Here is a 27,656-nt window from a genome sequence, read left to right on the forward strand (position 1 = left end):
CAGTCCTGTAATCAGACTGGAACCTGGTAAGGTGTTTCCACACTGGAATTAGAAGGTGAAAAAGTGGTAGAGCTGTTCACATATTGATAATATTGCTGCTCAAACAACTGGATCACAACACCATAATTTCAGACTCAACAAAACACTTCTGTGCAAAAATTGTCTTTTTGCTTCAAAATTGGTGCACTCTACAAATGTGAAAACTTAAAATTAGTCAGTTCCTAATAGCTCCTGTTGCTTGGTCCCTTCTCCTGCCACCCTAGCAGTTTGAAAGCACGTCAAAGTGCAAGTAGATAAATAGGTACTGCTCCGGCGGGAAGGTAAACGGCATTTCCGTGCACTGCTCTGGTTCGCCAGAAGCGGCTTAGTCATGCTGGCCACATGACCTGGAAGCTGTACGCCGGCTCCCTTGGCCAATAAAGCGAGATGAGCACCGCAACCTCAGAGTCGTCCGTGACTGGGCCTAACAGTCAGGGGTCCCTTTACCTTTAATGTTTCTGTTTGGTTAATTTTATGAAAGAATTAAACTCCCTTACTTCTCCCTGATAATTTATCTCCAATTTTAATTTCTATATAGTAATTGATACTGGTTTTGCAATTGTTAAACATGGCAGAACTACAAAGTGGGATGCAATAATTTGTATAACAATTTTAGCTAATAGGGTTTGTAACAATTCTTAGTTATTTCTGTCTGCAGATTGGAGTTGCTTTGGGAGTCATGCTAGTGGTATACTATAGAATGCTAGAAGTGTAACCTTCTGATACATTGTTTTGCTCCATTTAAAGCTGCTTGTTAGCTTGTTAATTTGTTTTCCTATTAACTGATAGTTTTGTATATTTTGAATATTAGCATTTAGCTTGCAGCATTGAGAATGAGTTGTTGTTGTTGTTGGCGGGACCTGTCTGTCTTAAGAGACAATAGAGTGTGCTTCTCGGGGTGAAATCAAACTGCTGCATAAGCAGCACCAAAGTGACCTCCTCGTGGCACAAGCCTGGGCTGCTGAGATGACAAGACCCCTCTCTCAGCCTTGTTGATGTGGTCCAAAGGAAAGTAGAGTAATACATTTGGCACAAGCTTAGCTGCATGAGTTGTTGTAAGGAGGCGTAGAAAGCACCATCTTAGGGACTGCACTCCAGGTTTGTGTAGGGTTAACTCCTTGGCCTTTTCATCTTCCAAAGATGTCCCACAAGGCAGTGGGTACAGATTTTTCCTCAGAGTTTACTCCCAAACTACCCGCAACGGAGCATGATGCGTCCCCCAATAGAGGTACCATCCCTCCCCTAATCCCCTCACACCCCAGAAGTTGTCCTCTTATACCAGGTTCAGACCATTTATATTTTCCCTTCTTCATCCTTTTTTATGCAGATACCAGGGATTGATCCTGGAACCTTCTGAATACAGATTCAATCCCAGTGGTATCTCCAGAGAGTGCTGGGTATGTTCTGAGCCTGGAACCCTGGAGAGCTGCTGCCAGTCAGTGTTGAAAATAAAAACCTTTTGCCATAGTGATCAAGCAACAAAAAAGCTAGCCAGGGTGGATCCTGTCTGTTATTCCCTTGTCCTTTTTGTCCACTGTTCCAGGACTTGAAAGATAATTATGAAAAGACATAGTGGACCTCCTTTAACCTGAAAAAGAGAAGGCATGCAAACGAGTTATTTCATTGCTGCTGACTTTCTTGGATGTTCTGTTCAGTGCAAAAATGGTGCTGTGGTTGGGGCAATTAATGCTTTCTTGTCTTAGGGTCTTGGCTTAAGCTTGCCTTGGAGACAACCCCATCTTGGGGCGGGGATGGAGACAAAGGCTGATTTCTGTTCACTTCTGCATAGTGGAGGCTGACCCATTGGGGCAATTGGGGCACTACCCTACCAACCCAAGTCTGCCCTTACTCAACCCCTATATAGCCATCTTCTTACTTACAACCAGTCAAGGGTGCCTCAGTCTGCCATTCACTTTGGTTCCTCCTACTGTTGGTCTTCTTGCATTCCACCCTACCAGTCACTTTGGGCACCAGCCACCACTGCTCCTGCAGGCAGGGGAGAGGGGTGGATTAAAGGACCTAGGGGAGGAGTGGGCAGAAGCAGCTGCTACTATGTCTCTTGTTTGATCCCTACACATAAAAATAAACACCTGTTTTTCAGGTTACAGTCTGGCTCCCTATTATTATTTTAGTTCCAAAATAATATAATACAGAATGGTTTACAAATGAAGCAAGACTGACGTGGTTAGGCATGCCCTCTCCAGGAAAGGGGACATGTGGTATAGTAACCAAACTTGGTAAAAGGCATTTCTAGTCAACTGGCATGATCTGATAATGCAGAAGCAGCATGAAGGAATACCCTCTCGCTGTGATTCTGAATTTTCAGAAAGAGTGCAGCTGCATCCATGACAGGTTGTATTTGTAATCCTAGATCCTACAAACAGTTATTTCATCTTATCTGAATTAAGTTTGTTCATTGGCATCCAGCTTCTCACAGTTTCCAGGCACTAATTCAGGCTTTCCACGGCCTTCCTCAGATCAGAGGCAGATGGAAGATGATAGTTTATATGGGAGAAAGGCACGATTGTACTTTCTGGAATTGACATTTGAATAAACAATTGGTGGCTGAAATCTAACATAGTCAAATCCAAACTTGTTTAAAAGCCCTGTTTCTTATTAACAGTACAATATACATAATGCTACTTAAGCATAGTAATCTTTGGTATATGTCTTTCCAAGGTACTACTGTGAAGTAAAATGCTCATTGGTTGGTAATTGGGAAAACATGCAATTCTGTACATTTAACTTGACTTATTAAAGTCACGCCATTCTATTATTATTCATAACACAGGAAGAGAGATAATTAAAGTGATTTATGATGATGCTGTACTTTGGTTAGTCAGACTAACCTGACAACCTTTGGGACTGTGGGGTTGGGAAGTAGGTATCTAAAGCACAGTAAAGGAATTCTGATGCACGTGATGTGTTGAAAAACAAGGATTTCCATTTCTGCCACTTTTGTTGCAGGAATATATGTTACCCAAATTTATCCCTGCCCAAAAGCTATATGTGAATCCAAGGCATTTGACTAGGATATGCTTTAAGAATGAAGGACATTATAATAACTTAAACAGTAAGAATATTTTGAAGAAACTGATATGAAACCTGCTTCCCATTAATAAGATGAAAATAAAACTTTGTGTCAATTGCCTTCCCCTTTTCAGCAGTGCAGTATACAGTGGTACCTCGGGTTAAGTACTTAATTCGTTCCAGAGGTCCGTTCTTAACTTAAAACTGTTCTTAACCTGAAGCACCACTTTAGCTAATGGGGCCTCCTGCTGCTGCCACGCCGGCGGAGCACGATTTCTGTTCTCATCCTGAAGCAAAGTTCTTAACCCAAGGTACTGTTTCTGGGTTAGCGGAGTCTGTAACCTGAAGCGTATGTAACCCGAGGTACCACTGTACACACCTGAAAATGCTTAGGTGGAAGATGAGCATAACAGTTGTTTGCTGTGATTGTGTGTATGTATGTACATAATACACACACACACAAACAAACACCCCTGAACATGGGGGGTTTGTCTTTGCTTGTAATCTTCTTAGTGTTGTATGATGTGCACTGTTGGAGAAAGAACGGGATAGATTTTTGATTTGATCCATTATGGCAACCAGGTGTTTTTGTGTTGTGCCTTTTAAAATTGAAAAATACCCAATAATTAGCTAGTATTACAGTTGCTTACTATGGGATCACTATTACTCTGTTGGATCTTAATTTAGATGCGGCTCAAATCTCTCTCTAAAAAAATTAAAAATAACATCTTGACCCATATCTAAATTAAAATCAGAGTGACCCGTGCCTAATAAAATGCTTGGCTCCAAAGGTACCTGTTAAACCAGTTTTGCCTCCTGAAGAGTGATCGAGAGGCTTTCAGCCATGAGAGAGCTGCAAGGTCTTTCAGTTTTACAAACGTGCCTCGGTGCTTTGAGCACTCTTCTCCCAGCTTGCCTCTGTTCAAGGAAAGACTTCAATCCCCACAATTCCGCGGTTGCACATGCGTCTTCTGCTTACAGTTGTCAAAGTGCTCTTGCCAGAGCAATTTCTATTTGTCATATACCAAACCCGAAAGAAGGAAATAGACACACTGTCCCTTCCTTTTATTGATCTTTAAATACAGAATACTCAAAAGGTAACTGTTATCGGCGGCTAAGCGGGTTACTGCATGCAAACGAAGTATTATGGGAGTATTTGATTTTCATGTACAGTAGTTTAGACGGGCACAAATACACGGGGGGAAAGGGGGTGGAGGAAACAGGAGGCGCCGCATACCAGCCCAGTGCTAGATATTTAGCTGCCTATTTTTTCCGAGTAATACCCAATTTGCCTCTCTTCAGTTTGCCTGCGTGCACGTAATGGTTAGGTATTGACCTTGACAGAGGGGTAGATCTGTAGTGAAATATTACGTATAAGAAGCGATGGGGGAAATAATGCTAGCTAGTGTCTCAATATGAAGTTGATAAAAAATACCTTAAAATTGTTGTAGCACAGCTTATCTGCTATATTGGAAGCAATAGTTTTACTGTTACTATTGGCTATTGTTTAAATGATTTCCTAAACTGGCCGTTAAAACACAGGAGAAGAGCAATATATCTGATTGTCCCTCTTTGTATGAAATGTATTGTATTAATTTTTCTTCCTTTACTGTTGTGGTGACTTTGATCGGAGCGCAGCTAATGGAAAACTACACAAAGCCTTTTATATTATGGCTTGCTGCAGTGCTGCTTTAAAGGTTTCCCTGCACCCCCTACAGCAGCAGCAAAGCTGCGTGCTACAGATGCGCTAGTTTGCTCCTTTTCGGATTAGGAATTTAGCTTAATACTCTCTTTATGCACTCCCTGCAAGGCATTATTTTTAGATTGTGTGCACAGATCAGCAATAAAATAAAATAAAAATACTGCTTGAATATATTTCTTCTATGCCCATTAAAAATGTTGCTGTTTTCACTTGATTACCTGTTATGAAGAGGGATTTTAAATTCAGGAATGTTTTGAATTTAGTGGATATGAGAGAGGAAGTTACTACCTTCATATTTCTTCACACCCTTCTCAAAGCAACCCCTGTTTAAGTATTGGTTATTTTGCTGATGCAGTTAAATAGCGTTGAGAGATACATTCGATTTTGAAGGTTGTAACATTATTTGAGAAAATTATATTGTTAAAACAAGCCTGTTTAATTTATGAATTTGTTCAGCGTCTTTTCCAGACGGCCGTCTTTTGTTTGGCCTATTTAACTATTTGCTGTTCCTCTGATAGCGTTCTCATAGGTGCAGAGGTAGGGAATGCTCTTTAGTAACAATAGATAGAAGACAAAATGGTCATTATTACTGTCTGGTGATTTATATTGGCAATATGAATTAATTAGTGTTTTATGCCTGTGCGTGGAAAAATCTGCAGCAGGAGGATGCCTACAAGGAAGTGTTAACGCGTCTGAATACTTTCCCCAGTTTATGCGGGATTGAAGGCTTCAGTATTTTTTGCTCAAAGCAATTTAGTTCTTGGATTATTATATGCCATATTTAACATGGGAGACAAAAGGACTATTAAAACAAACAAAACTGTATCCCCTAGTTACGTGTAAGATGCCTCCCACCCCTTCAGTAGCTTAAAAAAAATACCGTTTGGCTTAGTTCTTTTCGTTTATTCAGGGCTTTAAAATCGTGGATCCTGAACTGTTTTTAATTATTTGGTTGAACCGGTTTGTTGATTAAGTGAAATGGGTATGCGGCTCCTTTAAAAAGTCTATTCATAGGAAAGGGGGTGGGGGAGAGTAAAGGCTGCTGTCTTTTTAACCTTGCTGAAGGACGCAGCAGTATTTATTGACGTATGCAAATAACAAGGAAGGAGGAGGGTGCACGGAAAAACAGGAACCAGAATCAGTTTCTCATTGCAAGGCGAGAGCTCTGAGTTCCGGTGTATGAGAAAGAGACGTGGCGAAATTGCTGTATATCTCTGCCCTATAAGCATACCTTTCCTTTACACTGAAGGGAACCAAGACATCAAAAAGGGTGAAACATCTTCAAATGTATTTTTAGAAGCGACGTGGAGCGATTACACTGATTCAAACTGTTACTCCTAGAGGGGTGGGGGGTAGGGATTACGTATTAGTCGTGCCTTGCAACTTGCGGCAGCGTTACGCTCGCAGTGGCATTCTTGCAAGCAGCAGAGGCGAAGGCTAAAGCAGCCATATGAATGTTAACAGTCTGTCTTCTGGATTTTTTCCTTCTTCCTCTCGTTTCAGCTGCGCAAACCATGCAGGATGATTTACTGATGGACAAAAGCAAAGCCCAGCCCCAGCAGCAGCGGCAGCAGCAGCAAGATCCAAACGCAGCAGAAGCCCCTTCTACGCCCATCACGTCAGAGACACCCAAACAGGAGGACAGCAGCCCAGTGACTAGCATCGGCTCAGCAGCTCCTGCCCAAAATAGCAAGGAAAAGATGCAGATGGAGTCCCCCATCTTGCCAGGCTTAAGTTTCCACCAGCCTCAGCAGGAACCTACAGCTGGCACCTCCTTGTCTCCCTCCTTCGGAAGCACCTGGTCTACTGGGACCACAAATGCAGTGGATGATAGCTTTTTCCAAGGGATTACCCCTGTCAATGGGACAATGCTTTTCCAGAATTTCCCTCACCATGTAAATCCAGTTTTTGGTGGCACTTTCTCCCCCCAGATTGGCCTAGCTCAGACTCAGCACCACCAACAGCAGCAGCAGCAAGCCCAGCAGCAGCAAAGGAGATCGCCAGTCAGCCCCAATCAGGCATCTTTTGCCCAGAGAAATGCTGCTTATAGCCATCAGCCCATCATGACCAGCAAACCTTCCTCCTCCTCAGCTTCCACCTCTTCTCCTTCCAGCTGGAATAACCACCAAAATGCCGCCTGGAGTACACCTTCCAATCCTTGGGGCGGGCTGCAAGCTGGCAGGGACCCTCGAAGGGCAGTAGGTGTGGGTGTTGGTGTAGGAGTGGGAGTTGGAGTGCCATCCCCACTTAATCCCATTTCGCCTCTTAAGAAGCCCTTCTCTAGCAATGTCATTGCCCCACCAAAGTTTCCACGGGCTGCTCCCCTAACCCCAAAATCCTGGATGGAAGACAACGCCTTCAGGACTGACAATGGTAACAATCTGTTGCCTTTTCAGGTAATGTCTTTTATTTGAGTAAAGGGGAAGTGATATTTCAGTATTTGTCTCATAATATAATTCTATTTTACATCAAACACCGCTTTTGTCATTCTAGCACGTGCCTGATTTCCTTAGCTATTTTCACTGAAATAATTCAAGCTATATAGTAGCTGAGGGCACTCACATATGTTAAAAATCTCAAGTAAAAATTATAGTCAGGTTGTGATTCAATATTCTTTGTTTCCCTTTAATTTTGACTTTAAGGATCAGAAATATTTGCTTCTTGGTGCTCCTTTTCTTCCCACCCTTCTTCCTAGGATGTATCATGTTCCAGTATTTTAATTGGTATAGTATTATTTATTTATTTTAAATCTGAAATATAGGAACATTAATGGATCCATTAATGTAGTTGGCTTCAAATTTGAAATTAAATGGCTGACTAAAACCGAGAACAGTTTAGGAATCTTGTTAATTACCTTCTGCATATTAAAGGGCCAAACCCTTTCTGCTTTAAAGGGCTTTACTTTATTAGTCCTGAGAAATGAGGTTCAGCAGGATTGGGTTTGCAAAATCAGGCAGATGAATGCAAATAAAATGCTGAAATTGCTGAAGTGTAATCATGATAATGTGTTTAGGGTGTGGGTTTGAAGGAGTTTTGGATGTGTGTTGACTTGAGTATCATTTGCTTTCAATAAGGAAATTTCTAATCGCAACATGCAAGATTAAGAAATACAGGGAACATATTTGTGTGAATGAATTTCTTAAACTTCAGTTTTATGCCTTATCAGAGGAAAGATACAATAGGACATGACCTTCACAACCATATTGCAATGGAGCCTATTTACTAGCTACATAAGCCCTGAAATATTTAAAGCAGCAGTGTCCTTCATTGGTTTTGTTATCTAAGATGTCAGGGCGGATCAATTGCAACAACTGAAACTGGGGAAAATAGAAGCTCTGAAATTTTAATGTAGAATGGAACTTGTCTTGGTGTTAAATGCCGCCTCAACTGAATAATTGGCACATGCACTTTACCTTGTATCCTGTATCAGATTATGAAGATAGAAGCTTTTTTGTTTTATGTTGGTTGCCCCAAGTTGTTGCCTCTAAATGCATAAATTGGACTCTTAAAGGGCAGTGAAATCACTTTGTTTTCTGGTTTCAAAGGAACACTCTTTTAAAGTTACATTTTCCAATTCAGGCAATAAATTACAATAAACAGTTACTGTTGGGATTGATTTTAAAATCCAGTATATTCAGTAGTGCAGAATAAAATCTTTTAAGGATACCTGCTTACCTAGAGCTTTGAGGAAGCAGCGCTTTGCTGCATGGCAGTGGCGAGGTTCTGGGCCATCTTTCCTGCATGGCCATTGGGGGATGCCAGAGCCTCCGCTTCTGGCTGCATGGTTTGGCACGAAGAGTCCTTTCCAATGGGCCAATCAGAGAGTGCTAGGTTGTGTCAGCAGCCTATCTTTAACCTGCTGATATCCTATAAATTGTGGCTGTACCTGGGGCCCCAGTTCTTCTGGGGGTTTCCCACCTTCTCACCCTGTGTATGTGTGGACATGCTCAAATGTGATCAGGCAAGCCAGTGTGAAGACCTTGCTATGGAACACTTAGTTACTGTTCTCAGAGCCATGAATTAATTTTTCTTGTAGACAAATTGGCCGGTCCACCTCATAGCAAGTGTCACAACTTTTTGCAGATGGGACAGGGTTGAATCTTTAGCCTATTGTGTACCCCCTAAAAGGGTATGGGATGGGGTGTTTCTTTCCAGGAGCCTACACGCGGGGCCAATAGGCCATAGCACCTTTCTGAGTGGTGGCCCTGGTGGATTGTCCAACTTGATATATGTCAAGGGGTGACTCTCATCCCAGGGATGACCCATCCCATTGATCAACCAGTAGGCAGGTTGATTAATTCTGGATTCACACCCAATGCCTTTGCCTATGTCTATTTACATCTGTAATCAATAAAAAGTTGGGGTCTATTTCAACCCAATACTATCCTGTATATTTTTTTTACCGTTTGTTTGGCCCCATACCGTGTTGCACACCTCCTGCTCTTGAGCATGCAATGCTGCTTGCCTCCTTCCATTCAAATAAGAGGACTGGTTTCAGATTTCATTGTGTGGCTTAATTCTGTTAAAGGGAGAGTTGCTTAGTTCCTACTGGTTCTTCTGTGTGAAAGGAGCTGCAGGCTTCTTGCCAGTTGATATCTTAAAAATCAAAGAGATGGACAGACAGACTTCTCTTGAGACATTTATGTCTGCTAATTGTAGTCTATTATTGCATTCCATGAAGTAAGTGTAAAGTATAATTAGATGCTTCTGTGGTGCCTAATGACAAATATGGTAACCTATATATTGCTATATAGGTTACTACATTGACTTTCTGAAATATAGGTGTTAGACTGACATGCATGACAAGTCACTTTTCCATTAAAACAATGAAGACAAGCTAACATATAGCATTTTCCTCCTAAATAATAAGTGACATCCAGTTGTGGCTGCCATGGAATGGACTTCCACTGGTGCAACAGTATTTCCCCTTCCTTTCTTCTTACTTGTTACTCCCCCCGCCCCCCATTCTCCAGGAGTCCTCCAGAGCAGATTTGGGGAGAAAGTAGATAGGAAGGAAGTCCATTCATTAGATGTTGCCCAATGTTTGCAATACTCACATTCTAAGCATTGACATATCTTGTGTTTATGTCAAGAGTAAAAGAAAATAAAAGTAATTTATAAAGCACATTTGATTTTGACTCAAAATAGATACATTGTACAGGCAATATTAATTTAACGTATTGGTTCTAAAATATGATCAAAACCTTCCTTTTCTTTAAATATCCTATTAAAGTAAAAGCCAACATAAGAATTTATTATTTTTTTTGTAAAAAGAAATGTGATTTTTCAACCAAGAAATGGCTTACGTTGATGAGGGATGGATTTATGACATGAGAATATTCTCTGAGGGGGGAACCTAGTACTCATTCCATGGTTCATTTAGTAGGTATGTTAATAGTATGGACTTAACTTGTTTCATAGTTTGTGCTTCTGGAAGTTGGAGGCGGTGTGGCTTAATTTCCAACAGAATTCTTAGCATTGTCATCAAATGACAGTTCCAGATTTATTGGGGAGTATGCATTGATAGTTCCACTGCGTTCAGACTGGGCTATTATAAGTCAGACTTGTTTGGGGTTGCTTTTGAAAATGGTTCAGAAATTTCAACTTTACGAAACACAGCTGCCCAGTTGCTTGACAGGATCAGGCATTTGGAACACATAACACCTGTACTGTACTATATAATACTGCCTGCCAATTCATTTCAAGGCCTGTGCTGGGTTTTATTTTGAAATACTGCTGCTTTGTTTTTGCAATTCTAATTAAATAGCTTTCATCATTATGGTTGTTTTGAGCCACATTTGTATTAAGTTATTGTAAGCCATGTTGTGAAGGCTTTTTTTAAAGAGCAGCATATAAACTAACTCAGAATAAAGCTAATTTAAGTTTATAGTATGACTATGCCATGCATACACCTGGGAGCTTTACTAAATACTAAGAACACCAAATGGCACGATTATTATTTTAAACATATGTTGCCAAGTATTTTCCCATAAAAAACAATTGGGCAAATTTGTCACGCCTTTTGCTATTTGGTGTTGTTTGAAATGTTTTCATTTTGTAGCTTTAACTTGGCATGTTTACTTTAAATGATGTTGCGACTAGATAAGGTGGCAGTTCTAAAATTACATATACATTGCAAAAACTCTTTAGCTGCCTAAATTTAAATATTACATTTAACTTACCCTGTATGAACTATGAAAACATAAAGATGCTTGTTAATACCTAGGTGAGGGTGATGATCTTAAAGGTAGACTTTGTTTTTCATCACCATCAATACATGCTTTGCAAATGGTCTCAAGAAGAATTTAAAGAATGTGTGGTGACATACTGAAAAATTGTGGTTATTCAGTCATATTCAGAATTTGTTATCTTTTTATGAGAATCCCACAATCTGCAGGTGCAGATTTCAGTCTTCAAGGCACACAGATGAAAGGCAAATAAGGGGTCCTTGCTGGAAAAAGGTTTTGAATCCTGCCTTTTTTGTATGATGTCCTATTTAGAATTGGTGCTTCAGAATATACAAAATATTATTTGATAGTGTCAGCTGCAAGCACTGAGAAGGAACCTCATTTCTCTACCTTTCCCAAATAATTTGTTTGTAGTAGCTGACTGCTTCTCTAAATGAAAGTCAAGCTGCTGTTCCCGATTATTACCTTATTTAGATGTTGCAGTATTGACATAATTAAGTATCCCATTTGGCTCAAATATTATGTATTAGAGGGCAACATTTCTTGTAATGCTTCTGTTCTTGAGTTATTGCCAGGATATCCAGAGCCTTAGATTTTTTAGATTAATCTTATAGTTGGAGATCATTTAAAATATGTGTGGCTACTTTAGTGTCATTTTCATTACTTCTGCATATATCTTTGAAAAATATGCAGTAAGTTTCTAAACTTTTGAATGCCCATCATGCCTCTTGGATTAGGTCCATAGGGGAATAGTTCTGAAATCCTGAGTATACACAACAGAGTATGGCACAACAGATGTGAGCTGGAACTAAATTTCAGTAATGTTGACTACAGACTCTTAATGCTAAGAGTGTATATTTAAGAATTTAAAAATATTTTGTATTATGATTTATGTACTTTGAGGAATTAATGCTGTGCAGCTCTATCCTAGACGATGTTAGTATTATGCCATATGTTGCTCTAAAAATACCTTGCTTATCAAACAAAAAAGAGAGCAAGCAAACACAATATCTTGGCTACCATTTGCTACTGAGCAGCTTGGTTCAGCAGGAACTCTACACATGTCCTGGCACTAAAACTATTTTGCTTTCACACTGTGCGTGTAATATATTCTAACCTTTTTTTAAAAAAAATCTGGCTAGTGTTTGAAAGTAATAAGAGAGCTATCAGTTGTTTTAAGGTGAATAAATTCAGTATAGTGTGGAACAGTGGACTTAGATCCAGATTCAAATTGCTGCTCAGCTGCAAAGCTTACTAGCTGAGCTTGGGCAGTCATTGTCTCTTAACCTAACCTACCCCACAGGTAATAAAGTGAGAACATCACGTGTGTTGCACTGAGCTCCTAGATGAGAGGAATCAAAATGTACAGCCAGGTCTATCCTTTTGGCTTTTAAACAGTCCTTGAAAACCTATTTATTCCAATTTGCTTTTATTTTGGGGAAAAACAATCTGAGATCTTGGGCTGCTTTTCTGATTTATTGCTGTTGGTTTAAAATTCTGTTTTTACTAATGGTTTAATTAGTTGTATCAGCTATAGGGCTGGACTCTGAGTTGGTTTTAACTGCTGAAATCATTGTATTTTATGAGAGCTGTATATTTTAATGTAAACTGCCTTGGGGGGCTTTTTTCCTGAAAGGTGACCTAGGAATAGTTAACAAAAATTATTAATAAAAATAAATGTGATAATTATATTATTGTTACTTGTTACAGATACAAAGCAATATTCTGGGTTCCTTCAAGCTACAGTTGATTATTACTTATTAGGAAAAGGAAGTTAAATGTTTAGGATGATGGCTTTAACACTCCTTATACAATAGTTCTGTTGCTTCTTGATAATATTGTAGCAGATGCTGTTGAAGTAGTCATTGTATGGAAAAATGATGGATGGGTGGGTTAGAGTGCTGGTTGAATAATTTTTCATGTTGCTTAAACTCAAACATAAAATTAATTCCATGCTAATTTCCACAGTTCATTTGTTGTTGAGACTAGAATATTAATTGATGCAGCAGCCTTTAAAATGACTAAAACTGATGATTTAATAAGTACATTTAAATATAAAAATAAAGAATTGGATGCAGCTTTTACAGAACACTACTTGTTTTGAGAGAGGTTTTAAATACAGGCAGTGACCATTTTGCACGTGTTTTATTGGCACACAACCTCTGATGCACACCCTGTTTTTGACCCTAGAACAGGGCGGGCTTATTTGCACTCCGCCAATTCATGTGATAACCCAGCATGCAATCCCTGCACAAATGAGGAGTTGCCTGTAATATTAATATGACCCTTGGTACAGATGTGTATCTTAAAATGCTTTGTCATAATAATAAGCCCTGTTCTAATGTCAAAGGCTAGTAATGTGGCTTGTGCATTAGTTCTAAAGCCAGAAATAAATTGGTTATCGTACCATACAATACTGTATTGTATCCAATCCCAGTTTGAACAATATGTGCCAGCTGACTTCCAGTTAAGATGGTGATCTGAGGAGCAGTGATTCCACAAACTCCAGACCTAATTTTTAGCCAAAGATATCCTGCAGTGGAATTGTTTTTTCTCTTTTCCCGTAGCTTATAATTTTTATTCTGTCCTTTTGCTGTACATAATCAACTTCACTTGGAGTAATTTATTGTATGTGGGGTTGTTTCCTTTGTGCTTGTGGCTATGCTGTGAAAGGAGCCTAAGAAACTGGTGGACTCACAGCACATGCTGAGGAACACACCTGAAGTTGAGCCTTTAGTTGCTTCAAGTTCCACTGAAGAGATTATGGATCTTTAAAAAATTATCTGAATGAATGTGACATCTATCAAAGCTTCAATTCTGATGCTGCACACTTCAGCACATCAGATTCAATAACATATGGTCACCACTGGGTATTGCCTTTCAGATGTGCAAGGCCGGGAAGATGAGACTGTATTCCCCCTTTATATCCTCAGAGTGGAGAATTTAGCTTTACATGCTAAATAGTTGGACTTGGTGGGTAGGTCTCATAGTAACAAATTAAGAATTATGGGGGTGAGGGAGAGATTGGTACAGGGGAACCCTATGTTTTTGTGGCAACCCTGCTAACAGTTACTGGATTTCTTGAATGGTTCTATCTTACGGTAGATAGAATGTGCAAAGCACATCCCAGCCCCCCCCCCCCCAGGAAGGGAATATGTCAATATTTTAAGATATCTAATCAAATAGGATTTGTTGTGGAGTGCATGTGAGAAGTGGGTGATGAAGTGGGGGCCAAATGTGGATGAGATAGTTTGTTTCTGGATTATGTGAAGGAGGTTTTTGAGGCCTGGCAGACTTTTTCCAGCGTGAAGTACATGGCCCAGGAGTGTGACATTACCTTCTTTATTATATTTCCTGCTATTTTCTGTATGTGCATCAATGGGCAAGTCAAAATTTCTATGAACCAGCAGTGCTGAAGGACTTTCTGCTTACACTTGATCTTCCACTGGAAAATCCTGTACTGTACAGGAATAAGTTTCTGTGCAGGCCTGGCCTTTAGTTGCTGTCCAGCTGCCTTATTCTACCCAGGTTGATTACATCAGCTGTCTTCTGCTGAGAAACACTGTAGACCTGGTTCCTGCAAACTTAACTATAGCCTAGGTTTAAACAGTTCCTGAAGTTGTCTGTGACTATGGACTTACTCATTTTGAACACAGGCATTGCATGGACGATAATTCTGTTTGTTAAATTTAAGTTTGTTTTGGATCACCATGTTGTCTCCCTCTTTTTCTTTAGTGTGAAATAACACATTCTGGCAATCCCCATTGATCTTCTGGTTTCCCCTTCCTTCTCCTTCATATACACAGCAACACATTTGCTTTATTTTAGTTATATTATACTGTTTTGTTTTACTCTGTGTTACTGTTATAACATAGGAGAGAGGAGTTGTTGGGCTTTTACTTAGCACACCGTGTAGCTCTTTGACAATCCTGCTATCCCTGTTAATAAACAGGCTCTTGGAAAAGAATCATTTATTGGTTGTGAAGGGCCATACCTCAATGGTATAGCATTTGCCTTGCATGTGGAAGGTCCCAAGTTTAGTCTCCATCATTAAGGAGGTCTGCTATGCGTGATGCTAGAATTGGTTCTTTAGCATTGCAGCACCTACCTTTTGGAACTCCCTCCTATTATATATCAGACAAGTGCATTGTCCAGTGTCCTTCTAAGCCTTTGTGTGGTGAGTAGAGCCAGTGTGGTGTAATGGTTAAGAGCAGTAGACTCGTAATCTGGTGAACCAGGTTCGCTTCCCCGCTCCTCCACATGCAGCTGCTGGGTGACCTTGGGCTAGTCACACTTCTTTGAAGTCTCTCAGCCTCACTCACCTCACAGAGTGTTTGTTGTGGGGGAGGAAGGGAAAGGAGAATGTTAGCCGCTTTGAGACTCCTTTGGGTAGTGATAAAGCGGGATATCAAATCCAAACTCCTTTTAAGTGGACACTTGTATCCCTGTTAGTATCTGTTGGATTTGAACTGATTTGTATATGTGTTGTAGCTTTACATTGTTTTTATATTTGTGCTCAGCAGTGACTTGTGAGGATGTCACATGCCCTCCCTTTTTTGTTTCTTTTCATGGGAAACTGTACTTATGTTACCTCGGTTCTTCCATGAGAAGCATGCTCTTGGGTATGTTTGCATAAAAATTGGGGACAGAATGGTTCTTTGGAAAAAATGGGCTGAAGAGGGACTGTCTAGGTTAGACTGGTTGGTGAGCCAATATCACAAATCCCCGGGCATGATTGCCCCAGTGTAATACTCAAGACCTACAACTTATTCCTTCAGGGCATTGCTAGGCAAAACCAAATTAGATGCAACTGAGCTGAGGGGACAGAGGGACAGAGACCTGGAATATCCCATGCTTGAAAGGAAATGGAAAGTTGTATAACGTTGTGCTCCATGGGCCAACCAAAACTTGTTTTATAGGCATGTTGGATTTACCACTGCCTTTTCCATAAGCATATACGTCACCTGTAAATGTGTGTTGGCACTGTGGAATATAATAGGCAACACTGAAAAACACAGTCTTGTCCTGTCCTGTGATGGTGCTATTTTGGTCACAGGTTATCATTCTTTTTAATCTGCTCTTGGGAAAACCTCTAAAATTTTCAGGTGCTGGTCTCATACTCAATTATATCCCAGCACTGTAGAATCTGACCAGGGGCAATGCAATTGGGTTCTATGTCCCCTTTTGGTGGCCAAAAGTATTCTAAGGAATTCACCATAGCCACAATCATTCAGTGATCACAAGACTTGTCAACTCTTGCCTAGCTTGAAAAAGTGACCTTTGGCAGTAGTAACAGATACACAAACACATATACATTTGGTCTTCATATATAGTACTATTTGAATCAGGTAGGTTCATCAGCCTTTCTGGACCAGTGGACACATTTTTAATTTTGAGAGGGTGCTGTGGATGCCAGTCACAAAATAGCTGCCATGGAAGTGTAGCATAACAATAAATTAGACAGCACAGTCCTGGCAAAGCTTTTCCCATAACTATATTCCATACTCAAGCCATGACTGTACTGTCTAATTCATATATGAAGACCTAATGTCTGAGTGCCTGTGCACCTGCTCCTACCTGCCCAAGGCCACTTTGGTTAAAGGCACTAGAACCTGGTTTTTCTCCAATACCAACCCCTAAACCAAAGCCTAGACTGCCCCATTAATCACAGAGACGTACTTCTGTGTAGACAATTCACTGCACACTGAATTGTTACTAAGTGCCTGGTCTTTAGCTCCTGTGCAGCATGAGACATCCTAATATTCTTTGCAAAGTTTTCATATTTGCCTTGGGGGGGGGGGAGTTATTTAACATCCATCTACACTTAATTGTGTAGTATTATTTGCAGAAAATAACTTCTAGGGACCTCCTGATCTGAAATGCATCAACGGCAGGAAAGTTTCATCCTGGTTGCTAGTGAAAAAGGAAGGAGGGCAAGCTACAGAGATTCCAAGGACTAGAAAGTAAGACAGAAGCAGGAAAAATGCACTAAAGAGGAGGATAAAACAGCAGCTCTTTAGGACCCCGGGGATTCCTGTTGCCTGATGTCCAAACAATTATCAATTCCAGCTGTGACTTATTTGATTGGCTAAAAACAATGACAGATGGGAGCAGGCAGCCTGGGTCATTTCACAGAAGTCACTTAGAAAGGTAGTTGCATATTTTTCTTCATAACTTCCTTTCTAGGAGGGCTAGATATTTACTTCTCTTTAAAAAAAGAAAGAAAAGGGGGGGAAAGTAAAACTCCGCTGTGCCCTCCGCTGGGGCACTAATGATGGCCTTCACAAATAAGAGTGTAACCCTATGACATGGAGGGTATAAGTAGCATTTCAGCTGGAGACCATTCCCCACCCCTTGCCTCTTTTCTCCCCCGTTTTATAATTGTATGACAGTATATTTATGATTTTGCTTGGTTTGATTGTTGCTACTGTTTCATCTTGTGTTCATTTGTATTTTTACAAAATGAATACTAAAAAAAACTATGCATTTAAAGAAGTGTGCAAGCTGTCATTGCTGGGAGAACAGCAGCAGAAATACTCAAGGGTGCTATTATTAGTTTGGTTTGTGGTCCTCTGTTCTGTTTGGACAGAATTTCTGAAGTATATTTGGTGGGTAAAAAGTGCTTTACACTTCTCATCTTCTATTAGCTGATGAGATAGGTCAAGCTTCAGAAATGGTGACATGCCCAAGGCAACTGAGATTTTCAGTTGAGCGAAGACTTGAGCATGGGTCCTCCATAGGTCACTTGGCACTTGTCCACTTCACTGCAGGGTTAATTAAACTGGAAAATGTTTTTATATTGTTTGTGCCATTTGTGCCTATTGCACCAAAATTCAGTGTCACATTCTAATGTGAGTAGGCCAGGGTTCTCTTATAATTTTGTTACAATAAAATATTTATTGTTCACATTTTCCTTTGCTCAAAGACTGTAGGTCGCTGTGTAATTCATTTACTTCTATTTAGCTGAAAATTGTCATAAAATTAAAAATATTATATACAGTTTTATAGTTCAGGTGATTTTAAATTGCTCCTTTGCAAACTCCTTTTTTCTGGTTCCATGTTAAAATAAGGAATATCTGAAGCAGCTTTCAAATGTTTTTCAGAAGTCAAAATGCGTTTTAAAATTATGTGTAATGTGTGGAATTTCATCTAGACTCTTGCAAGTGCAAAAACAGCCAAAGGTAATATCTGAATACCAAAATCTGCATTGGATCTCTTCCATGCCCAGAGGCACAGTCACCTTCTTCTGTTTACCACTGAAATAAAATAAAGATCTATTGCAGCACAAAAGCTTCAGAAGCCATGCAGAAGATGAGCAATTGCTTATTCCTGGATCTATTGATCAAAAACCTCATCTTTATGAAAGGCATGTGTGATAAGGAAATATATATATATATAGAGAGAGAGAGAGAGAGAGAGAGAGTTTTTCTCTTGTCACCTAAAAGTGTTTCAGTCACTGATTGGTTACTGACTTACAAGTAACAGAATGCAGTAGAATCTGGTTTGAGACCCTTCCTTTAAACACACTTCCTCATATTCCTAGAGGTGTATACCTTTCCTATAGGAGTCTCTAACTTGATCAAGTAGGATAAGCTACATCTGGGCATGTTGTTGACTTAAATGGGGAAATGGACATTGAAGATGAGGTTAAATCCATGTTTATGGAGCATAGTGTTCCTTTATGTAGTGCATCCTCCAGATAGTCCAAAGTAGATGGACTAGGTCACATTACTTTGTAAAGAGTAGTTTGTATCATAAATGAAAACATTATAGGTCGGGGTAACCAATGCAGTGTCCTCCAAATGTTGGTTGTTTACAGTTCCAATCATCCTTGATCATTGACCATGCTGGCTGGTGCTGATGGAAGAGGGGAATCCAACAACATCTAGAAGGCACCATGTTGACTGTACCTAGGCTAGTTATTTAAACTGATCATACAGTGATAAAACTGAAGCTTTCAAAATGTGCTCTTTGATCCTAGTGCAATTTCTTGGGTGTGTGTGGGAAAGCATCATGGTTAACTGACATTGCAGATGTTCTGGTTGTACTTATTTAAACGCTTAAATCATACTGTTTCAGGATACAGACTTGTGTGTACTTGTAAAACGTTAGCAGATATACTGAGAGTAGATATATGTTTGAATTCAACACTTTTTAAAATTGTAGGTTATAACAATAATAGGAATAACCAGAAAAATAAGTATTATTTTTCACTGCTTATGTTGATAAACTCTTATGTCCCTGTAGCTTTTGGGATTTCTCTTCTGGAATATTTCCTGTAGTTTATTGGCTTGTAGGAGTTTTGGATGTTGCTACTAAAATAAGAATAGAATAAATTAACATTATGTTGAATCAGAAGGGTTAGAGGTCTTAAGATGTTCTGCTGCTTTGCCATCATAATAAAATATAAGTAAAATGTACAGCAAAGGTTTGCCCTGGTGTATGCTTTTGAATGGGGAAACTTCTCATAAGTAAAAACTTCTGATTACTTCAGGATGATCCAAAATTTACTTCACTGGGACTGCATTTGAAGACTGATTCACCTGAATAAAACTTCAAATTCTTAACCCTGTTAGTTTTAGGACTGCAATATCCTCATTATATTGTTGGTTGTCCTGTGGCATTGGAGGTGATTTCAGCTATGTTCTACATCTAGTTGTCACGAAAGACCTCATGCAACTGAGCTGCTGCAGAAGAAAGTGGCTTCTTTGCTCACAACTTCATCATTACATGATGACACTTCCTTTTGTAGCTCTGGCTTGAACTGTGATTTTTCTTTAAATTGCTTAAACACAATGAGAAGATGGGTGCTCACATAATGAGTATTTTCCCACCATGAAAGAAACGAAAAGCAGGCACAAAGCCCTAAATTTTCCAGGAGTTCTTACTTCCTCAGGCTATCCTTAGAGCTCTTCACCTGCTACAATATGGGATGATATTGGAATACTAAGTGGGTGGGCTTCAAAGAGGTTCCTGAGTGTGCATGAAATAACAATAATGTTCACATTATTAGGCCCCAGGTCAAAGTTATTAAGATGTGATGGGAACAGATCCATAACTGTATAGGGAAAGGTTAGTGTGTTTGATTGTAAGAGCAAAATGGGCGTGTGAATGTTAAATAGAACACCACATATTCCACCCCCCCATGCGTAACTTTTCTGTTGGCTGTACTCTGAAACCAAAAGTGAGACCAGCTGAGAGAAAGAGCTTGGGGAGGACAACAGAGAGTTCAATGGCTGGCAGTGGTAGGTATTTGCAGTTTTCACCTGTATGCCACCTTTGCTCTTTAAATTGCTCCCAACTCCTGCTTTCTACATATATTGTTAAAACTTTGCCCATGAAGCCTACTTAACATTGAGTCTTCTGAGAATTGAGAATCAACAGAACAATTATGAATGAGTTGGAAAATAAATGTTTGTTGGGAGACAGCCATGAATATTCATAATTTGAGGACAACATATTGTTGAGCTTGCATAATTAAAGTCTGTAAAATATCGATATGAGGTCACCCAGACAGGCTGTGAATGATTACTTGAAACCTCATCAGGGTCAGTCTACAATATTTTAAGCTCATACCAGTGGCTTTGTGGTGGCCAAAACCTATTTGGCTTGTAATTCATGTTCTTGTTAATCACCACCACCACCCTGCTTATTTTTATTCATTTTAAGACATTGTGGCATCATATTTTGGCAAAGGGCCACTCATGTGACTCATTAATGTGCTGCTGCATCCCAGAAACTTGCTACATTGGCTTGGATTGTGACCTAGTTGTATGATTTGTGACATGTGCCTAAACTGTTGTAGTAGCATTTCTTTGCTAACAAAATGGGTCACAGCTTCGCCAGCATTAAAGATCCGTTATTTTTAAGCCAAGCTATTTTATAGTCCAGGAATCTACAGATTCAAATAACATTTCTCCTTCCTTGTCTTTTGAGCTTTTTAAACTGATGGCCAACTTTGGTATGACTTGTTCTTAAATTTTTGAATATAGATGTAAATTTTACCAGTTTTAGTCAATAGAAGTAGTCATTGGCTTTTTAAAACAGATTCATAAAGCAGAATGTGTGAGCAGATTTTTATCTGAAGCTTGGTGCTAAACAAAATTTAACTGTAACCTAAATGCCACAAGTTCTCAGTCGATCGTAAAAATGTCTGCAGATAATTTGCTGGAGTGCAGTCATAAAAGTAAGAATAATGACTTCCACTTTCTCCTTTGACAAAAAAGGAAAGTACTCTGTAATATCTTTTTAATCTCCTGCAGAAATAAGTGGTGTTCATTTTTGAACTGCTGGGTTAGGTGAGCTAGGTTAACTGTAGGTTTCTGTGTGGTGGTATACCTCTTAATCATGGAATGGAAAAGCATAGGTTTTTCAAAATTGTTCAGCAAGCATATTATGAAACTGTATTTAAAATATTGTAAACATTAAGTAGAATGAAGTGCTTGAAAGATCAGTTACAAAAACCTGCAAGCCACGGCTCCTACAGAAAGTAAGAGGACCAAGGAATGTGTGTATAATCAAAGTCACTTTGCTCCTAGGCTCTAACCAGTCGTCCTGATTCCTAGGCCTCTGACAACACTGTCCTCTTCCTGTTTCTGAGCTCTGTGGAAGGGGAAGCCCACTGTTGAGATAAGCATTATTAAAGTTTGCTAATGGTGGAAATTTCACCCCCTCTCTTCTTTCTAAGTTGCCAGGTGAATTAAACATTGAAATTGACTGCTAGGCTAGGTCATACACAGCACAGATACACTAATAGAGCTTGAAGAATAAATGGCTTGGGGATCAAAGAAACAGACTGACAAAAGAAAACATTTATTTACAATGTATAACTTACTTCCACAAATTGGGTTATACTGAGCTGTACAGATTGAAATCTCAAGTTGCTAGATCATGATGAGGATTTGTCTTTTACTTCCAGTCCCTTAAAATATCACTGTCACCAACAGGAGGTTGGAGAAATAGTCAAATGTTCCTGTGCATTCTCATATGAATGTGTGAAGTCTTCCTTGCCCTTGGGTTGCTGCTGAGAGCTTATTTTTCTCATTTGATTATGGGGCAAAAGTTTCCAATTCCTGGAAACTTCCTCTGGGCTAAAACAATTATAACACAGAAGGGTTTTTGTTGCTCTTTTTCTTACTGTGTACAGCAACATAATAATGAAGTGTAGTCACATAGCAGAAAATCCTCCTGCATTTGCTGGATTACTTTTTAAAAGCAATTAAAAAAAATGATTCTACTGAAAATTACAAATAATCAAGTAAAATTCTGTATTTCACTCACTCATCGGTGAAGAAAGAAAGAGAAGGTATAAATGTTAATTTTCTCTTTATCTCACTCCAAGATTTTATAAAGGGTAGGCTAATATACAATGGCTATACTGAAGACATTATTCTTTTAGACCTTGTTGAAGAAACTTTGGGGCTTGTGTGTCCTTCGTCCATGGGTGGGCAGAAAGTAGATCAGATGTAGTAGTAGGTATCTAGGCCATTTCCAATACATCTCCAAGTGTTTCAGAGCCCAATTGTAGCAGCAACAAAATAACTTTTTGTTAAAATAACATTTAACACCTAACTTAGGCTTCTGAAATGAATATATCTTGGGGTAGCCAAGAGTGAACTTTTGTGTTGGAGGAGTGTGTGCTCAGTTCACTTCTGCTACTGGTAGATCTTGGGTTATAGCAAAAGACAAAGTAAGTCTGACAAGCCTGAAATCTGCTCACCCCTGCCCTAGTCACCTTAGCATCATGGGCTTTTTATGGCTCAGTGTAGATGCATTTTCTCTCTTTTTTTTACTACACTGCATTTTCAGGAGTTTCAGGAATATATGTGTCCTCAGGAAGCACATCCTGGGGTGTGTTTGTGTGTGTGTGTGTGTGTGTGTGTGTGTGTGTCAGCAAAGGATCTATCCCTACTGTCTTGCTTCCACCTACTTATGTTTCTAATAATGTCTCCAGTCAAGTAGTCATTGGAATGCTAGTAGCATAGGTAGTTAGAAATTGGGAATCTTCCCATTGCTATCCTAAGTGAGGTCTCTCTTTTTTTGTATATAATTTTTATTAATTTTCCAATAAAAACAAATTTATAACACAATTAAACATTAGGAATTCATCACACGTCTTTTTTCTTTTAGACTTCCATCAGCATGTCTGATGCTGTTGTTGTTTAGTCGTTTAGTCGTGTCCGACTCTTCGTGACCCCATGGACCAGAGCACGCCAGGCACCTCTGTCCTCCACTACCTCCCGCAGTTTGGTCAGACTCATGTTTGTGGCTTCGAGAACACTATCCAACCATCTCATCCTCTGTCGCCCCCTTCTCCTTGTGCCCTCCATCTTTCCCAGCATCAGTGTCTTCTCCAGGGAGTCTTCTCTTCTCATGAGGTGGCCAAAGTACTGGAGCCTCAGCTTCACGATCTGTCCTTCCAGTGAGCACTCAGGGCTGATTTCATTAAGAATGGATGCGTTTGATCTTCTTGCAGTCCATGGGACTCTCAAGAGTCTTCTCCAGCACCATAATTCAAAAGCATCAATTCTTCGGCGATCAGCCTTCTTTATGGTCCAGCTCTCACTTCCATACATCACTACTGGGAAAACCATGGCTTTAACTATACGGACCTTTGTTGGCAAGGTGACGTCTCTACTTCTCAAGATGCTGTCTAGGCCTGTCATTGCCCTTCTCCCAAGAAGCAGGCGTCTTTTAATTTCGTGGCTGCTGTCACCATCTGCAGTGATCATGGAGCCCAAGAAAGTAAAATCTCTCACTGCCTCCATTTCTTCCCCTTCTATTTGCCAGGAGGTGATGGGACCAGTGGCCATGATCTTCGTTTTTTTGATGTTGAGCCTCAGACCATATTTTGCGCTCTCCTCTTTCACCCTCATTAAAAGGTTCTTTAATTCCTCCTCACTTTCTGCCATCAAGGTTGTGTCATCTGCATATCTGAGGTTGTTGATATTTCTTCCGGCAATCTTAATTCCAGCTTGGGATTCATCCAGCCCAGCCTTTCGCATGATGTATTCTGCGTATAAATTAAATAAGCAGGGAGACAAAATACAGCCTTGTCGTACGCCTTTCCCAATTTTGAACCAATCAGTTGTTCCATATCCAGTTCTAACTGTAGCTTCTTGTCCCACATAGAGATTTCTCAGGAGACAGATGAGGTGATCAGGCACTCCCATTTCTTTAAGAACTTGCCATAGTTTGCTGTGGTCGACACAGTCAAAGGCTTTTGCATAGTCAATGAAGCAGAAGTAGATGTCTTTCTGGAACTCTCTAGCTTTCTCCATAATCCAGCGCATGTTTGCAATTTGGTCTCTGGTTCCTCTGCCTCTTCTAAATCCAGCTTGCACTTCTGGGAGTTCTCGATCCACATACTGCTTGAGCCTTCCTTGTAGAATTTTAAGCATAACCTTGTTAGTGTGTGAAATGAGTGCAATTGTGCGGTAGTTGGAGCATTCTTTGGCACTGCCCTTCTTTGGGATTGGGATGTAGACTGATCTTCTCCAATCTTCTGGCCACTGCTGAGTTTTCCAAATTTGCTGGCATATTGAGTGTAGCACCTTAACAGCATCATCTTTTAATATTTTAAATAGTTCAGCTGGAATACCATCACTTCCACTGGCCTTGTTATTTGCAGTGCTTTCTAAGGCCCATTTGACTTCACTCTCCAGGATGTCTGGCTCAAGGTCAGCAACCACACTACCTGGGGTGTACGAGACATCCATATCTTTCTGGTATAATTCCTCTGTGTATTCTTGCCACCTCTTCTTGATGTCTTCTGCTTCTGTTAGGTCCTTACCACTTTTGTCCTTTATTATGGTAATCTTTGTACGAAATGTTCCTTTCATATCTCCAATTTTCTTGAACAGATCTCTGGTTCTTCCTATTCTGTTGTTTTCCTCTATTTGTTTGCATTGCTCGTTTAAGAAGGCCTTCTTGTCTCTCCTTGCTATTCTTTGGAAATCTGCATTCAATTTCCTGTATCTTTCATTATCTCCCTCGCATTTTGCTTGCCTTCTCTCCTCCGCTATTTGTAAGGCCTCGTTGGACAGCCACTTTGCTTTCTTGCATTTCCTTTTCATTGGGATGGTTTTCGTTGCTGCCTCCTGTACAATGTTACGAGCCTCCATCCATAGTTCTTCAGGCACTCTGTCCACCAAATCTAAATCCTTAAACCTGTTCGTCACTTCCACTGTGTATTCATAAGGGATTTGACTTAGATTGTATCTTACCGGCCCAGTGGTTTTTCCTGCTTTCTTCAGTTTAAGCTTGAATTTTGCTATAAGAAGCTGATGATCTGAGCCACAGTCAGCTCCAGGTCTTGTTTTTGCTGACTGTATAGAGCTTCTCCATCTTTGGCTGCAGAGAATATAATCAATCTGATTTCGATACTGCCCATCTGGTGATGTCCATGTGTAGAGTCGTCTCTTGTGTTGTTGGAAAAGCGTGTTTGTGATGACCAGCTTGTTCTCTTGACAGAACTCAATTAGCCTTTGCCCTGCTTCGTTTTGATCTCCAAGGCCAAACTTGCCAGTTGTTCCTTTTATCTCTTGATTCCCTACTTTAGCATTCCAATCCCCTATAATGAGAAGAACATCCTTCTTTGGTGTCACTTCTATAAGGTCTTGTAAGTCTTCATAGAATTGGTCTATTTCAGTTTCTTCAGCACCAGTGGTTGGTGCATAAACTTGGATTACTGTGATGTTAAAAGGTCTGCCTTGGATTCGTATCGAGATCATTCTATCATTTTTGAGATTGCATCCCAGTACAGCTTTCGCCACTCTTTTGTTGACTATGAGGGCCACTCCATTTCTTTTACGGGTTTCTTGCCCACAGTAGTAGATGTGATGGTCATCCGAACTGAATTCGCCCATTCCCGTCCATTTTAGTTCACTGATGCCTAGGATGTCAATATTTATTCTTGCCATCTCATTTTTGACCACCTCCATCTTACCCAGGTTCATGGTTCTTACATTCCAGGTTCCTATGCAATATTTTTCTTTACAGCATTGGACTTTCCTTTCGCTTCCAGGCATATCCGCAACTGAGCGTCCTTTCGGCTTTGGCCCAGCCGCTTCATCAGCTCTGGATCTACTTGTACTTGCCCTCCGCTCTTCCCCAGTAGCATGTTGGACGCCTTCCGACCTGAGGGGCTCATCTTCCAGCGTCATAACTTTTATATGCCTGTTGTCTTTGTCCATGGAGTTTTCTTGGCAAGGATACTGGAGTGGCTTGCCGGTTCCTCCTCCAGGTGGATCACGTTTGGTCAAAACTCTCCACTATGACCTGTTCATCTTGTGTGCCCTGCTCGGCGTAGTTCATAGCTTCTCTGAGTTCTTCAAGCCCCTTCGCCACGGCAAGGCAGTGATCCATGAAGGGGAGCATGTCTGATAATTTTCCGTAATTATTACATATCTTCAATTTCTTCATTTATATTGGACTATGTATATCTTATCTTACCATGTTATTTAAACAATATTTCTACCAAACCTTCTTACAGAGCTTCTTGGAAACTTACAAACATTATATCATTATCACAAATCCTAAGTGAGGTCTCTTTAAACTAACTTGCCATTCAGTTGCGTTAAACTAACTCCAGAGCATAGACAATACAAACCACAAATTAGTTAAAATAACAGAATGTTTCCTCAGATACCTTCAGGGTGAATTTTATTTTATTACAAAGCAATTAGGCAAATTCATGGAGGACACTGTTAACCACAATACTGTAGTTCAGTGCAGATGCACTATGCCTCAAAGTACTGGATGCTGACGGAAACAGAGGAGGAACATAACATTCTTGCCTTGTTTCCAAGTACCTAGACATCTGGTAGACTATATACAGAATATTAGATTTAGATTACTGTACTTTAGTCTGATTGTGCAAGACAATTTGTACATTCTTAGAATGATGTTTGATTGTTGAATATACTATTCCCTCCCCCGCCACTTAATCTTCAAAAAGCCCTTAATTGCTTACTGGTTGAGCAGTGTTGCTTGGGCCCCATAGAACATTTGTATTTAAGTCAGGTTGACAGGAGGTTTTCTGCGCATTTGACTTAATGCTTGAAGGTGCATCAGCTCCTATACCACCCTACTCCATTATATATATAATGACTAGGGGATGATCAGAAGGAACAGAGTAGCTGTTGGCAGATGGCTCCAACACAGAGTTGACAGTTCCAGTGGGCTGCCCATCTGGCAGCAAGTGACACATAGAGTACTTCTCCTGCCAGGAAATCATGGGAAATCATGCCTCTCCATTTTGTGCCAGATAATGACTTTCTGAGCATACTTTCTTGCATGAGGAAACGCCCACCAAAACCTTCCAGTCTTCATTGGAGCCCTCTGCCCGTTGCCACATCTTCCCCCTTCCCCCAAGTGAATGTTTTGTTCTGGGTGTGTTTGTAGCGGAGATAATCGCTGATGGTGTGTTGATGTGGAAGCATAATAGAGACAGGAATCTGTTTGAAATGAGCTATGCCTGCCTTTTATCTGCTTGTAACAGGCCAAACATGGGTGTTAGTAAAGTTGAGCACTCTGGCACTGCATGTTTGTCCTGTTCTGGTGTTTATTATTATCCAGGGGTTTAAGGAAATCAAAATGGTTGGGTCACTTATCTTCCATTTTTAAAGAGACTCCTGATGATTAACGTTATTATTGGATGTTACATTTCTTTGTGAAGTTCCGGAAGTGTTAGTAGG

The 27,656-nt window shown here is 40.1% G+C and overlaps 1 protein-coding gene across 8 annotated transcripts in view; it reads left to right on the forward strand.

The window, feature by feature from the left end:
- The window catches only part of CPEB3 (cytoplasmic polyadenylation element binding protein 3), a 73,129-nt gene that overhangs the window by 1,805 nt on the left and 43,668 nt on the right, over window positions 1-27,656 (forward strand). For 4 of the 8 annotated variants that reach the window (XM_053388750.1, XM_053388751.1, XM_053388752.1 and 1 more), the window contains exons 1-2: window positions 5,917-6,041; window positions 6,275-7,167. In XM_053388750.1, the coding sequence (XP_053244725.1) occupies window positions 5,951-6,041; window positions 6,275-7,167 (984 nt within the window). In that variant the 5' untranslated portion in view covers window positions 5,917-5,950. Of the gene's footprint in view, window positions 1-4,044; window positions 4,167-5,916; window positions 6,042-6,274; window positions 7,168-27,656 lie in introns of those variants that run through there. The other 4 variants (XM_053388755.1, XM_053388754.1, XM_053388756.1 and 1 more) reach the window with 4 other exon arrangements.

The sequence above is a fragment of the Podarcis raffonei genome, chromosome 5 (genome assembly GCF_027172205.1).
Source record: "Podarcis raffonei isolate rPodRaf1 chromosome 5, rPodRaf1.pri, whole genome shotgun sequence".
In the NCBI taxonomy this organism is placed as follows: domain Eukaryota; kingdom Metazoa; phylum Chordata; class Lepidosauria; order Squamata; family Lacertidae; genus Podarcis; species Podarcis raffonei.